The sequence below is a fragment of the Lethenteron reissneri genome, unplaced genomic scaffold (assembly GCF_015708825.2).
Source record: "Lethenteron reissneri isolate LAM-NWPU_2019-01 unplaced genomic scaffold, ASM1570882v1 scaffold_117, whole genome shotgun sequence".
Lineage (NCBI taxonomy): Eukaryota > Metazoa > Chordata > Hyperoartia > Petromyzontiformes > Petromyzontidae > Lethenteron > Lethenteron reissneri.
Window position 1 is genome coordinate 2,206 of NW_026890860.1, and position 15,942 is coordinate 18,147.

The following is a 15,942-nucleotide window of genomic DNA, read 5'->3' on the forward strand; positions in this document are numbered from 1 at the left end:
ATAGGCGACGTTTCGGCAATTCCTTCTGCAGAGCACATCAGTTGTTGACCCTTTCATAACGTGGCCTGTAGAGGGTGGCCCAAAAGTCAGGACACGCAAAGTTATTGTATTTATCTTAACAAATCACAAAGGGTCATTGAGTTTATTTTTAACAAATGTTAAAACTGATATCCATTACCATTTTGAAATGCATTTAGCACCTTTTTTAAATTACAGCTACCTTTTTGCATGCATAACAACGAACTGAACTCGTTCGTCTTTAGTCAATGGCAACTTCTTTGAATATTTTGTCAGTTTGGGGTTCCTCTAAAAATCAATCGTCTATATATATTTCAGAGACATTTAATGCAGATCACTTATCGGTTCATGGACTTAATTTGATTCATTTTGAGATAATTCAGTCTCACGTGTGTTGGGATGCCAGTCCGGATGGGAGGATTAATTGTGGATGTGTTGACTGCGTTGCTGTGGCAGGGCCCAACCATGACTGTGGCAGCTGGAGCAGAGGGCACCTCGTCCGGTAACGACCTCACGGTCTTGGCCCCCACCTCGTCCAACGAGGTGCTGGTGGCGGCCGACGAGTGGCTCACGCAACCCAGCTGCCTTCCCATGGCCGGCCTGAACCTCCCTGGTGCCAGCTACAGCACGCGATAACATCAGCGTGTCTGTGCTGCCTGCACCCCAAGGTGAGCGTGCGACCACGCGACCTCGTGACTTCTCGTTAGGTGGCAGCCACCAACAGAAGGGCCACTTTGGAGCCACTGCTGTTGCCCATCATGAGTAACACGGGGAGCTTAAACACCTATCAGACAACGTGACAGGCACATCACATTATTCTCGAATTTGAGCTTCATACTTCAATGTGGAGCAAAATCTTTCTGGTTAATGGTGGCACCACGGGTGCTGGCTGGGGCCATGTTTTATCTATAATGGAAATGTAGACCCAGAAGTACGAAATGTGATCGCTGTGCTTCTTCTCTTCTTGCAGATGGCGACCCCCGCGAGGGATCCCGCGGGGCTGTGCCCGGGACCCCCTCCCCGGATGAAGCCCGAGGCACGGCGCGGGTCGCCGTGCCGGAGCTGACGGGAGCCGCGCAGGCGGCGGCGGGGCCGCTAAACCAACCACAACGCTGGGAGTACACTGGGGTGGGTATTGGATAATGATAGGTGACGTTTCAGGCAATGGTCCGTCTGCAGAGCACATCACAGTTGTTTGCCCTTTCATACCGTCGCCGATAGAGGGGCCCACAAGTTAGGACACACAGATCTTATTGATTTATTTAAACAAATCACAGAGGATTGTTTTGTCATGGTATTAATTATAATAACAAAAAAAATGTTAACTTTTAGACTAAATGATTAAAACGTTGCAATTTCAGTGGCACGATGAATGAAACTTTTGGGCCAACCTGTATTTTGCACTCCTATCATGTGTTGATATTGTTCGTTGTTGTAACATTCTTACCTGCCCCAACTGGACACCTATACGAAAGAGCTTTAACTCATCGGATTCCTCCAGTCTAAATATCTATTCTGATTCCGATAATAATGTGTAATAAATATATTGTGTGGTTAGATATAAAAAGCGACGTTTCAGGCAATGGCCTTTCTGCAAAACACATCACAATTGGCCCTTCATAACGTCACCTATAGAGGGTAGCCCAAAAGTCATGCCACATAGTGTCATCATTTTTATTTTAACAGTAACAAAGCATTATGTTGTTTGTTTTAACAAATGTTAAAACTGACTTCTGTTACATTGATGCACGATGTACGAATGAGCAATCACAGCTGCCTTTTTTGCATACGAATGACAATCAAACTCGTTCGTCTCTGGTCAATTTCCTGTCCATTTTTCAATGTCATCTGAAAATGAAGAAGAAAAATAGATATTAATAATAATCAAGTTCAAGTTCATTTATTAGGTATAGCCCTGTGAGCCATTCGGCTCTTGAATCGGGTGCAACCACAACAACAAAAAAACATGAACAAGAAACATCTTAAAAGTGACTATGTGACTATTTGCAAACAGAAAATCCAAGAAAAGACGGCAAAACATTGCAGAAAAAAGCACCGTACACCAACGCTGTGGGATGCAAGTCCGGAGCGAAACATTTTATTTAGGCCACTAAATAGCAGTGGCAGCTAGGGGTGTACATCTCCCTAGAGCAGTTTTGAGTGAAGATATCATAGGTAGTGATTCAAGTTTCAGTTTATTGGCAATAGCATTCCAGACCCTGGGGGCATCAATAGAAAAGGCCCTTCCTCCAGTATTTGTACGGCAATAGGAATCTGAAGTTGGTAAGTGAGCGAAGACCTTAGGTCAAATTTGTTCTTTGAAACTGAGAGGAGATCCCGCAGATAATCTGCGGATTTTTTTGTAAGTACATTATGAATAAAAAAGAATCTGGTGCACAAGCCGTCGAACATTAACAGATGTTAAGTTTGACCCAATGTAGAGATCACAGTGGTGAGTCCTATATGGGCAGTTCAGTGCAAATCTTAAGGCCGGGTGATACATTGAGTCAAGTTTCTTCAGTGCAGTACTTGGGCTGATTTATACACGATGTCACAGTAATCAAGTAGAGACAGTATGGTAGCTTTTATCAATTCCAAACGGAACATAGGGGGAAGCAGTGCTTGTGTCGATACAGAAAACCTATTTTTGTCTTTTTACCAATATAATCAATGTGATCTTCAAATTCAGTTTTGAATCAAGGATGACCCCAAGATACTTATAGATCTTGACTTGCTCTATTTGATCATTATTTAAGGAATGTAATTGGGGAAATAACTTCCCGCTTTAGTCCTGGTGAGGAGCATCGCGTAATTGCCCGTCACGTGACGGGTATTTCACGTCGTAAACGATCCACTGTGTTGTGACTTTGTCGATGACGCCACCTCTGCCGTCTTCCTCCCTTTAATCGACGTCTTCTTTCGTCTCCGACGCTTCCGGATCATCTGAATGAACTCAAAATTACGGAATGTGACGTACCGAATGTAATTTTATCTTCTCCGAGAGTAATGTATAACAAACCTGCAAATAAAGAATGAAAATTTGTAAATCACCTTCATCATTCTAATAGCTGTTGGAGTTTCCTTTCTGTCGGGAAGAAAGTAAACGAAAAGTTTCAATCGAAAATTAGTTTGCAAACTTTTATTTTTTTCTCACCTGTGAGAGTGAATGAAACAATGTAAACACGCAGTTCTTGGCTTATGTTTGTTGCAAATGCGCAATTGTTGTGGTAATTATTACATTATTATTATTTATGTATTGACTTACTGGATTCCCTATTTATGTGAATACTAAAAATGAGCTGTTTATAACCCGGAAGGACGCGTCGTTGTGTTCACCAATTTTCGCTCAAAACGTGAGCAGAAAATCGCTTTTACCAAAATGAATTTGCACTCAGTGAGAGGAGCGGCCCTAGAGCAGCTGCTGCCAGCAACTGGCAACGCCCTCGCCAACCACCCAATGGGCGCCCCCAAACCCCAAGGGCAGATCCAGGCTGAGGTTTCTGGTAACTGGGAAACATTTTCCCCCGATTTTAGGTATGATGATAACTTAATGTTTTAAGCGGATTTTTTTTAAACAGAGGAATAATGATTCGGTCTGTCCGTTCGCCCGTCTGTCCAACCAATACATTCTCAGGAATGTTGAGAAGTGAATTATAATTCATATTCCCGCTGTATGCGCACATGAATTGAAATAATGACATCGTCGTTATTTTATTTGTATGTTTACTGGTAGTAACCTCCTGGTTACACCAGCCCACAGGGGATTATTTTGTACGTCCGTCGTGCAGGGAGGAGCTGGGTGGGGAGGGTGGGGCTGGGTGGCGAGGGTGGGGCTAGGTGGGGAGGGTGGGGGGTGGGAGGGGTGGGGCTGGGTGGGGAGGGGCTGCTCACCCCGTGGTGCCCTTAACACGTTCCTTCGGAGTGGGCAGGTAGGAACTTGGTTGGACAGCGCGCCGATCAGGGGGGGTGGCAGTTGGATGAGTGGGCGTGTTTACCCTTCCCCCCACCCTCCCCGACATCGCCAACCAATCGCGGCGTATCTCGGTGTTCGGTGGGGAGTAGGCGTCAGCAAGGTAAGGTAATTTACCCTTTTTACCGGGTAAAAGGGTAAAGGTGTCAACATGCCAAGGGGTAAGGTAAAGGGTCGGGTAAAGGTAGCTCGGAAGAATTACCCGGTAGGGTAAAGGTAGCGCGAAGTATTACCCGGTAAATACGGTACCTTGTTTACCGCTAAAAGCTCCGTGGCGCAGTCCATGGCCTCCATTTAAGATGTAATATTAAAAAATATATTTTTTTAAACACGCTTTCATTAAATGTACGAGTAATAACAGAACTCCACGACTCCAGGAAGTGGCCCCGATAGAATATAGTACTGTTATCAGTATGCCATAAGTATACCAAGTGTGCAGTCGATACCACATTAGGAAGTGGGTTAAAATTGAGTTACAAGATTTGAGGATACGACAGCGATGACAACGACGACAACGACAACAATGACAACAAGCGTGTAAAATTGGAATCATCGAGAGTACTCTATATGAATAAAGCGCGCTATCTAGCATTTACCGTTATAAACATTTTTCATGTGTAGTACCCTAGTAATTACCCTGTAATCGGGTAATTTGTATGGGGTAAGGGTAAAAGGTAGGCTCTTGCTTTTACCTTACCTGCTAAAGGGTAAAAGGTAAGGGTAGAGTAATTGTATTGTGGTAAGGTAGAAGGTAGGGTAAAGGTAGGCTCGTTGTTTTTACTTTTTAACTTTTACCTTACCTTGCTGAGGCCTAGGGGAGATGCATGGGTGGGCAGAATTCCGGATATGCACGACAGACAGACAAATAATCCCTGGTGGGCAGTGTGGAACCTGTTGTTCCTACCTGTATAACACTCTAGGTAACTAAGACTCACACACACATACACTCACTCTCACACTCTCAAACTCACACACACTCTCACACTCTCAGACTCACACACACTCACTCTCACAGTCTCAAATTCACACACACATACACTCACGCTCAAACGCACACAGACACTGACATCTCACACTCTCAGACTCACACACTCACACTCTCAGACTCACACACACACTCACCCTTACACTCTCAGACTCACTCTCACATTCTCAGACTCACACACACATACACTCACTCTCACACTTAGACTAACAGACACACACTCTCACACTCTCAGACTCAAACAAACACTTACTTTCACACTCTCAGACTCACACACACACACTTTCACACTCAGCGTGGCGTTCGGGGGGGGGCAGTTGGATGAGTGGGCATGTTTACCCTTCCCCCCCACCCTCCCCGACATCGTCAACCAATCGCGCGTTGCTCGGTGTTCTGTAAGGAGGGGATTGCATGAGTGGGCGTGTTTTCACCCCACCTATACCAGTGGCCGCCCCGCTCGGCGTTTTGGGGGGGGGAGGGAAGTTGGATGATTGGGCGTGTTTACCTTCCCCCCACCCTCCCCGACATCCTCAACCAATCGTGGCCTTGCTCGGCGGTCGGTGGGGGGGGGGGCATGGGTGGGCTGCATTCTGATGCACGACAGACAAATAATCCCTGGTGGGCAGTGTGGAACCTGTTGTTCCAACCTGTATCAACGTTTAACCTACTCACACCGGCTTGTGCCTGCCCTCACAGTCGGGCATATTTGCGGAATACACCACGCCGCCGTTGACCCTGGCCATTGACCGTTACTACCAGCTCCCTCCGCAGGAATGTGTTTTGCTCGAATTTTTGGCGCCCCACTTAACTTGGGGCCCCAGGCGGCCGCCTGGTTCAACTTCATGAAGGGGTGGACGCCCCTGTTCAGTTACAATAACTTACTGGATTCTGAATTGATGTGAATTTTAAAAAAGTGAATATTGATTATTGATCGCAAGGGGAAAGGTCGGTGTTCACTCATTTTAACAAATGTTCACCGTAAGTGCGAGCAAAAGTCATCAAAGTGAAACTGCACTGAGTTCAAATTCAAAGCAGATTCTGCTCCTTTATTTCAATTTCTATTCGAAGTAAAAAAAAAACTATTATCACGCACAAATTAACTGAATAGTTTATTTATTATTCAGTAATAGAGGGTGTCAAAACGCAAAGATAAAATACAAACACAGGGGATATTTTGGGAGAACATTGACTTTTCTTCTCACAACAAACGAATGATTAGTCACAATTTTAATCTAAGCCTTCGAAGAAAAAAAAAAATCTTGAGAATTGCATGGAACTCCACCGAGCCGAGTCAGTGTTACACGCAGCATGCAGAGTGTCAGGCGTTAGGCACATGTCACCGAAACTTTGAGAATAAAGTTAACTTTTAAAATAAATAATGAAAACGTTGTAATGTAAGTGCCAAGATAAATTAAATAACCCCGTGTCTTAACTTTTGGGCCAACCTGTATAATAATGTGTAATTAATGTATACTGTATGGTAAATTCACGTAGAAGGGAAGTAATAAAATAATAAAACATAATAAAATAATTCTCACGACGTTTCAGCCACAACGCAAGCAGCCGTCCTCAGGTGAAGAACAGGTCTGTCGAGAAGACAGAGTCTGAATGACAACCCCAGGCTTGGAGCGTCTTTTTAAGCTGGGTTGGAGGGGGGGAAGAGCGCCTTGACAAAATAATTTGCATATCAAGAGGAATTTAGCATATTTATGGGAAATGCGTAGGAGGTAGGCTGGGGTGTTTCAAAGTCATATTATGCCCATGCATTATGTAGGATTAGCAGCATCAAAGGGAGGGGGTAGGGGGTAGCATTAACAAAGGGAGGGAATGTCAAGGCGCTCTTCTTCCACCTCCAACCCAGCTTATATATATACTAAATTCCTCTTGATATGCAAACTATTTTGTCAAGGCGCTCTTCCCCCCCTCCAACCCAGCTTAAAAAGACGCTCCAAGCCTGGGGTTGTCATTCAGACTCTGTCTTCTCGACAGACCTGTTCTTCACCTGAGGACGGCTGCTTGCGTTGTGGCCGAAACGTCGTGAGAATTATTTTATGTTTTATTTTTATTATTTTATTACTTCCCTTCTACGTGACTTTACCATACAGTATACATTAATTACACATTATTATTATCTGTAATTATTGTAAAGAACCAAAAACATGAATCCCTGCAGTCACGAAAGCTTTAAATCGAAATGTATACTGTATGATTAAATATATAACAGGTGACGTATCAGGCACTGGCCCTGCTTCAGAGCACGTCACAGTCCTTCATGACGTCGTTAATAAGAGGCTGGCCCAAAAATCAGGATACATCGGGTTATAATTGTGTTAACAAATAACAGATTGTTATTTAGTTCAAGATGAATGCACGAATATCTTTTAAAATTAAGTTAATATCTTAAAAAGTTTACAGCTGCCTTCTTTTGCATACGTAACGACGAACTGAACTCGTTCGTCTTTAGCCAATGGCCCCTTCTTCATAGACTATTTGGCGAGTTAAAGTGAGTTTGGGGTTCCTTTAAAAATAGATTATGTTTATATATTTGAGACATTTGATGCAGGTTGCCCATTGGGTCGTGGACTAAAATTGTATTTCTTTTGGTGATAAAATAGTCCCACGTGTGTTGGGATCCAAGTCAAGATGGGAGGAGTAATTGTGGATGTTTTGACTACGTTGTGTGGCAGGACCCAACCATGACTGTGGCGTGCGGAGCAGAGGGCACCTCGTCCGGCAACGACCTCACGGTCTTGGCCCCCACCTCGTCCAACGAGGTGCTGGCGGCGGCCGACGAGAGGCTCTGCTCCCAACCCAGCTGCCTTCCCCATGGCCTGCCGGAACCCTCCCCGGTGCCAGCCACAGCACGAGAAAACATCAGCGTGTCTGTGCTGCCTGCACCCCAAGGTGAGCGTGCGACCACGCGACCTCGTGACCTCTCGTTAGGGTGGCAGCCACCAACAGAAGGGCCGCTTTGGAGCCACTGCTGTTGCCGTTCACGAGTAACACGAGGAGCTCAAAACACCTATCAGTCAACGTGACAGGCGCATCACATTTTTCGCTACCTTGAGATTTAAACTTAAATGTGGAGCAACATCTTTCTGGTTAAGAGTAGCAGCACGGGTGCTGCAGGTTGGGGCTACTGAACAGTGCCATGTTAAACTTTCGTGGGAAATGTAGAGCCGTGTGTTTGTCCGAAGTACGAAATGTGATCGCTGTGCTTCTCCTTCTTGCAGATGATGACCCCCGCGAGGGATCCCGCGGGGCTGTGCCCGGGACCCCCTCCCCGGATGAAGCCCGAGGCGCGGCGCGGGTCGCCGTGCCGGAGCTGACGGGAGCCGCGCAGGCGGCGGCGGGGCCGCGTCTGGGGGCGGAGCCTCAGGTGAGGGGGCGGGGCCCCGGGTGGCGGGCGGGGCGGGGCCCGCTGGCGCCACTCAGCCAATCACAACGCTGGGAGTGCACGGGGGGGGGGGGGGTCTTACAAAATAATGATAGGCGACATTTCAGGCAATTGCCCTTCTGCAGAGCACATTAATAGTTGTCCCTTTCATAACGTCGCCTATAGAGGCTGGCCAACAAGTCAGGACACATGGAGTTATTATGTTTATTTGAACAAATAACAGGATTATTTTGTTATAGATAGTAATAATGATAATAGATACACTTTTAACTTCAAGAATACATAATTAAACGTTGTAATGTTAGTGGCACGATAAAGGAAATATCCCTCTGTCCTAACATTGGGCCACCATGTATAATGTGAAAAATAGATTCTGTATGTATATATTTCTGGGACATTTTATGCGGATTGCCCATCGGTTCATGGACTAAAATTGGATTTATTTTGGTGATAAAACAGTTCCACGTGTGTTGGGATCCAAGTCAAGATGGAAGGAGTAATTGTGGATGTTTTGACTACGTTGCTGTGGCAGGACCCAACCACGACTGTGGCGTGCGGAGCAGAGGGCACCTCGTCCGGCAACGACCTCACGGTCTTGGCCCCCACCTCGTCCAACGAGGTGCTGGTGGCGGCCGACGAGAGGCTCTGCGCCCAACCCAGCTACCTTCCCCATGGCCGGCCGGACCCCTTCCCAGTGCCAGCCACAGAGAACATCAGCGTGCCTGTGCTGCCTGCACCCCAAGGTGAGCGTGCGATTACACAACCTCGTGACCTCTCGGTAGGGTGGTAGCCACCAAAGCAAGGCCGCTGTGCCACCACAACTTTTGCCATTCAAGAGTAACACGAGGAGCTCAAAACACCTATCAGTCAACGTGACAGGCGCATCACATTTTTTCGCGAACTTTAGCCTGACACTTAAATGTGGAGAAAAATATTTCTGGTTAAGAGTAGCAGTACGGGTGCTGGCTGGGGCCACTGGATATCCACGCCAGCCCCATCGGCAGTGCAGCGCTCTGCGATGACGCCGGCTTTCGCCACCACCGTACCCTTTGTGCAGAGGAGGACGACGGCATTCCGGCGGCACGGCTCTCGTTGTTTGCGCCGGAGCGGCTGAACCTCCGGTGGGAGAGCGACGTGGGCAAGGGTGCCGGCCTGCGCAACCTGGGGAACACCTGCTTCCTCAACGCCACGCTGCAGTGCCTCGCCTACACGCCGCCGCTCGCCAACTACCTGCTGCTGCAAGAGCACTGCAGCACCTGTAAGTACCCTCCCTCCTGGCACTCTCGTTTACCCATCGGCTATTTTATTATCACGGTTATTTTGGCTGATGTGAATTTCACACTTGATAAGCTACTTCGTTGAACTATCATTCGTGGTCAGATCGCTTTTGAAGAAGCTAATAGCTCAGTCGGCTTTACCTGGTAGAATAAAAACATAGTTTAATTTGTGTATGTTTTTAAGTGGTTTGTTTGCCTTGCCTATATTTTGCACTCCTATCGTGTTTTTGTATTGTTTGTTGTTGTAACCTTTTCACCCGTAACATTATTGGACATCTGCAAAAAAGAGCTCCGTAGCTCATCGGATTCCTCCAGTATAAATCAGTAAATCAGTATTGTGTTTTTCATAAACACGTGCACACGTGGCGAACATGTGTTTAATAGGCTGCACAGATTAAACTTGGGCTTATAAAGCATCTTGTGATGCAATTGGTACTTAGACACAACATTAATTGCGATTGTTGCTGGTGCCAGGTTTCCTCGCGTTTGTTGTTACTCCCCAACTGGGCTGAGTGCGAGTGGCGTGCGCTGACGGATTGTGCCACCTGTGCCCTCGTTCGCAGGCCAACGGAGCGACTTTTGCCTGATGTGCGTCATGGAGCGTCACGTCGTCAGCACGTTCAACAACTCGCAGACAGTTCTGACACCCAAGGTCATCACTAACAACATCACGCGTGAGTCCCAATACTAAGTTATCGCCGCGATCCTTCGCCGTCTGTGTTCCAAATCCTTTGCACCGCTCCTTTTGAAACGACTGTTTGGGGAGCTCTTGAAGGATGTCATCAGATCCTGTATCTGTCACTTTGTCCCCATGTCCATTTCTCTGCAGGCATCGCCAAACACCTGCGCATTGGGAGACAGGAAGATGCCCACGAGTTTCTGCGATACGTGGTCGATGCCATGCAAGCCTCATGCCTCTATGGCCACAGCGAGTGAGTACTGCGCGCCAGTCAACATGCGGCAGTCGTTCTGCAGTTCGGTACCTCACGGCTTCCTCTCGGTTTTCTGCACGATTGTACTTCAACGTCTGTGAAAAGCTACTCACACTTTTGTGTGAACACCTGGGAGATGCAGAGGACCGGCCCTTCTGACACCACGGTTCTTTGACCTTGGCCCTGACGTGGGCCATCTTTTGTTGGCGCATTTCACGTTGCCTATAAATACCGGGGGATAAATGTCTCGAGGTCGGTGGCCCCTTCACATCATTCCTCGTGTTGACGGGTAACACATGGCATGCAGGGCACAACAAAACTGCCGGGCAACAGCACCGCGTGATGGCTGCCAGCTTGTCCCCAGCTCTGTGGCTGTGCCGTGAAGGTGGCTGCCCTGTGCAGACGCGACCACGTTTCGTTGCCACAGAGCACGTGTTGCAGTGCTGAAGGGAAAGAGTGAATCAACAGCTCGGGCAATGGTGTAACTTTCACACATGCGTGTGCATCCGGTAAAGGTGTTACTACTACTGCTGCTGTAACCACCATGTGGTGTCGTTCTCTGTGACTGGCAGGCTGGACAGATACACGGAGGCTACCACCCTCATTTACCAGATCTTCGGGGGTTACCTTCGTTCACGTGGTAAGTTTTGCGCACTCCTCTAGAAACTTGTTAACCGCGAACAGTAAGTGCACCATCACAGTGTAGACCTGCTCGCGTTGCAGCATTTACACTCACACACGTGCCACACGGAATAACCTTTTACCAGTTGGTGAAAAGTAGCGATTACCTATGTCAGTGGGGAGCGTGCATTTAGTTTGACTAAGACACATGTGACGTCCCTCCCTAATGTGTGTTTGCTTTGCAGTGGAGTGCATGCAGTGCTGCAATGACTCCAACACCTACGACACATGCCTGGACATCGCACTCTATATTAATGTAAGCAATGAGAAAACCATTTCTTAACAGTTATACATGTACATACGGTGCGAAGGAGGTTCAACATGCACACATCAACAACAACCGCCATTCGCCACTAAATGGCGATGATGTCACCATGGCACTTGTGCTAGGCTGAGTGCACTTTAAGGCCATGTGAAGTGTCGAACGCCTGCTGGCAGGTCACGGGACAGACCCAGGTGCCATGGATTGACTGAATGAGATGACTGGCTGATGTACTACCTGTGCCCCCTTCTGTGCCAACATACATCACGCAGACACATCGATCAGCCACTTAACATCCAAACACACTGCCAGTACCGTGCATCATCTCGTTTATTGCGGTCGTACGATTTAATACAAGATGCGGATTTTCGGAGTTGCCGTCACAATACAATGTTTATGGAATGCTTCTTAAGGGTCTTCATTTGCCTTTCACTCTGTTGGGCAACAGAACTCATCGCATCTGGTGGAGGCGTTTGGGGAGTTTTTCAACGAGGAGATTCTGGATGAATACACCTGTGCAAGGTGAGCGGGCCGTCGTGTTTCGACACCCTGCAAACATTTGTCGTTTCAAAAGTCTGCAGATTAAATATATATCTCACGATAATATAAACAGAAGAATATTAATTATGATAAATATTTTAGAACATAATATTAGTTTTACTAAAAAGTATTTTATAAATAATAATAAAAATTACTAAAATAATAGTAAAGAAAAAATTACAAGAAATGTCGTTTAAAAGTTGCCCTCATCGGTTGGGGAACGCGTGCAATGTCTGGCGTTGTTGTTGTCGTGCAGGTGCTGTCACAAGGGGAAAGCGACGAAGACGATGGCTCTCCACCGCCTGCCCAACGTCCTCACCGTCTCCATCAAGCGGTACAACCTCTACGGCGTCAAGATCAACCGGGTAACGATTCTGCCCCTCCACATCGTTCGAATTAAATTATTTATTGACAGCCCTTTGTCAGTTTAACGCTGGAGAAAATGCCTCTCCATGTTGGAATAGGTCCGACAGATAGACTCGCCCCCCGTCATGTAACTGTAGAATTTCCACCACTTGCTCAGGGCTATGAACAGGAGATGAGCACCGTCTTCAACGCTCAAATGAGCGAGACATCACGTCATCACTTTGACGTGTAACTGAGATGGTGCCCATCTCTGCTGCTCACCCCACCACCCCTGCCGTTTCCTCTCCTAACATTTGTCTCTGTGCACTGCCTCCCCCTCCTGTGCGCTGTCTGTAGAACATCACCTACCCGGAGCACCTGGACATGCAACCCTTCACCTCAACATCTCAGGGCGAGCCCGCGATCTACTCCCTGTACTCGGTGCTGGTGCACAAGGGAGCCGACTCAAACAGCGGCCATTATTATTGCTACAATAAGGTAATTCCATTCGTTACCATCAAACAATAACAACGCACATCTGCAATGCGCCCATAATGTTACAAATTTCTAATAGGGAGGAATAAATAAAACAGTCTTGCAACTAAATTTTTACTTAAAACGTTCGTGACTGCAGGAAATCATATTCTTTGGTTTTGTAAACATTGTAACCAAGTGTAGCTTTGTTTTAACGGTGCACAGATCAGCGATGGAAAATGGTGCCGGATGAACGACTCCATCATGCGGCTCGTCGACACCAAGGCTGCGATGAGTGAGCAGGCCTACATGCTCTTCTATATTCGGCAAGTCGCCCTTCTCTCCCCTCCACTTTGACCTCCACTTACAACCGTCCCCCAGACAAGCTCACTGCACAGATATTGTCTTACGCGAGCAGCAGCAGTCTCCTTTCTAGGCAGTTGAGTTGTTCCGACTAATTTGGAGCTTAGCGGCTCGATGAGTGTCCGGCCAGACAGCTCAGCGGTGGAGCGAGCGGTGATGTTAACCGCAGTTTGCGATGTGTGGTGCGGGCATTCAGGTCCCCAGAATTGAATGCGCCACCAGCGGACAGCTACCGCCCGCTGGAGCACGTCAAGGCGACGTCTAAGTTGTGCATCAAACGTTCCCACTCGGTGATGGAGACCCAGGACCTCGTCACTGAACAGCAGCTCTCTTCACCGGCACGCAAGGTAAAGGATGGTTTTGAAATGTTACCCCACGTGCGTGGAACTGGGAGAATGTACACCCTGACAGTGCATCATTTTACATTACAGGAATGGTGAAGTACAGCAATCTTCTTGTTAATACTTTAGACCAGTTTTGTTTCATTCACTCAATGTCGAGCGGTTTGGACTTGAGCGCCCTCATCTTGTTTATCTGCAGAAACTCAAGATGGCGAACCACCCCAACGGGAACAACTGCAAGGGCGACAGCAAAAACAGCGGCAGCAGCAGCTGCTACCGGCAACGCCAGGCACGCAACAGCCGTGGCCGCCGCCGCTAGTCCCAGAGCATCCGCCACCACCACCACCCCGATCTCCAAGCAGCCAGTGCCAGTCCAACAGCAACCACCGCCACCGCCAGTTCCGCAGCAGCCATCGCCAGTCCCACAGCAGCCGCCGCCACCACTCTCATCTGACAGCAGCCGAAGCCAGTCCAACAGAAACCACTGCCATCGCCAGATCCACAGCAGCCACCGCTTGTCTTGGAGAAGCTGCCATCAGCACCACAGCAGCTACTGGTAAAGTCACGGAGATAGAAAATAATAAAAATAAATAATAATAAAAACAGTCCTGCAACTGTTCTTGCGTTTTGATGTATTTATGCAATTTCTACTTACGGTATTTACTTTATTTATTTGTATTTAGTGACTTGCTTAGCTTTCCTACACTTTTCACTCCTATAGGTTTATGTATTGTTTGTTGTAACTTCTGACCCGCCCCTACTAGACATTTGTGAAAAAGAGCATCGTAGCTCATCAGATTCTTCCAGTCTAAATAAAAATTTAGATTTTGATTAAATTGGTCCAAGGTTATCGATGCAGTGATATGTTCAGGCAGACCGTACCGTAACTTCAACACCATCATAGCAACCGTAGCACGCTCTGCAGCTCTGACGTTGGTGTGATGCTCTTGAGGAACTTGTTGGCTAGAGGGTATCGTGTGTTGTTATTACATGAACGGAGAATGTTGGGTGCGGTTTTGTAAACATTGTAACCAAGTGTAGCCGTGTTTTAACTGTGCACAGATCAGCGATGGAAAATGGTGCCGTATGAACGATTCCATCGTGCGGCTCGTTGACACCAAGGCTGTGATGAGTGAGCAGGCCTACATGCTCTTCTATATTCGGCAAGTCGCCCTTCTCTCCCATCCACTTTGACCTCCACTTACACCCGTCCCCCAGACCAGCTCACTGCACAGATATTGTCTTGCGAGAGCATCAGCAGCAGTGTCTCCTTTCTAGGCAGTTGAGTTGTTCCGACTAATTTGGAGCTTAGCGGCTCGATGGGTGTCCGGCCAGACAAGCTCAGCGGTGGAGTGAGCGGTGGTGTTAACCGCAGTTTACGATGTGTGGTGCGGGCATTCAGGTCCCCAGAATTGAATGCGCCACCAACGGACAGCTACCGCCCGCTGGAGCACGTCAAGGCGACGTATAAGTTGTGCATCAAATGTTCCAACTCGGCGATGGAGACCCAGGACCTCGTCACTGAACAGCAGCTCTCTTCACCGGCACGCAAGGTAAAGGATGGTTTTGAAATGTTACCCCACGTGCGTGGAACTGGGAGAATGTACACCCTGGCAGTGCATAATTTTACATTACAGGAATGGTGAAGTACAGCAATGTTCTTGTGTCTACTTTAGACCAGTTTTGTTTCATTCACTCAATGTCGAGCGGTTTGGACTTGAGCGCCCTCATCTTGTTTATCTGCAGAAACTCAAGATGGCGAACCACCCCAACGGGAACAACTGCTGGAGCAACTGCAAGGGCGATGGCAGAAACAGCTGCAGCAGCAGCTGTTACCGGCAACGCCAGGCACGCAACAGCCGCGGCCGCCGCCCCTAGTCCCAGAGCATCCGCCACCACCACCCCGATAGTTCCACAGCAGCCATCGCCAGTCCCGCAGCAGCCAATACCACCACCACCACATGTCTCGAAGAAGTCAGCGCCACAGCAGCCATCGCCAGTCCCGCAGCAGCCAATACCACCACCACCACCACATGTCTCGAAGAAGTCAGCGCCACAGCAGCCATCGCCAGTCCCGCAGCAGCCGCCACCACCCTCATCTCACAGCAGCCGTCGCCAGTCTTGGAGAAGCTGCCATCAGCACCACAGCAGCTACTGCCACCGCCAGTCCAACAGCAGCCACCGCCACTCTGGTCTCACAGCAGCCACCACCGGTGTAACAACTGGCACTCGCCCCACCGATAGTGGTTGGTGCCTGAATTCCACACGATCAAGTGGCTCACCCTTTGCTTCCTCTCAAAATCAAACTAATTTTGAGAGACATTTTAGGAAGGCACCAGGAAGCGGCTCACCATGGC

At 47.9% G+C, this 15,942-nt stretch overlaps 1 protein-coding gene across 1 annotated transcript; it reads left to right on the top strand.

Annotated features, from left to right (window-relative positions):
• The first annotated feature begins 483 nt into the window (after positions 1 to 483).
• On the top strand, positions 484 to 13,238 carry LOC133361646 (ubiquitin carboxyl-terminal hydrolase 36-like). Its single transcript, XM_061580628.1, has 15 exons — positions 484 to 520; positions 645 to 686; positions 989 to 1,146; positions 7,661 to 7,877; positions 8,207 to 8,322; positions 8,903 to 9,113; positions 9,428 to 9,628; positions 10,211 to 10,321; positions 10,477 to 10,579; positions 11,152 to 11,219; positions 11,446 to 11,516; positions 11,971 to 12,044; positions 12,319 to 12,427; positions 12,765 to 12,905; positions 13,107 to 13,238. The coding sequence occupies exons 1-15, from the start codon at positions 484 to 486 to the stop codon at positions 13,236 to 13,238; spliced, it is 1,791 nt and encodes a 596-aa protein (XP_061436612.1).
• The last annotated feature ends 2,704 nt before the right edge of the window (positions 13,239 to 15,942 follow it).

Excerpts from the sequence above, each read along its gene's own strand:
- LOC133361646 (XM_061580628.1), top strand. The coding sequence starts at position 484 with ATGACTGTGGCAGCTGGAGCAGAGGGCACCTCGTCCG. Across the intron at positions 8,323-8,902 it reads CGGGAGCCGCGCAGGCGGCG|GACCCAACCACGACTGTGGC; the intron begins GCGGGGCCGCGT and ends TTGCTGTGGCAG. Across the intron at positions 12,428-12,764 it reads ACGGCGTCAAGATCAACCGG|AACATCACCTACCCGGAGCA; the intron begins GTAACGATTCTG and ends CGCTGTCTGTAG.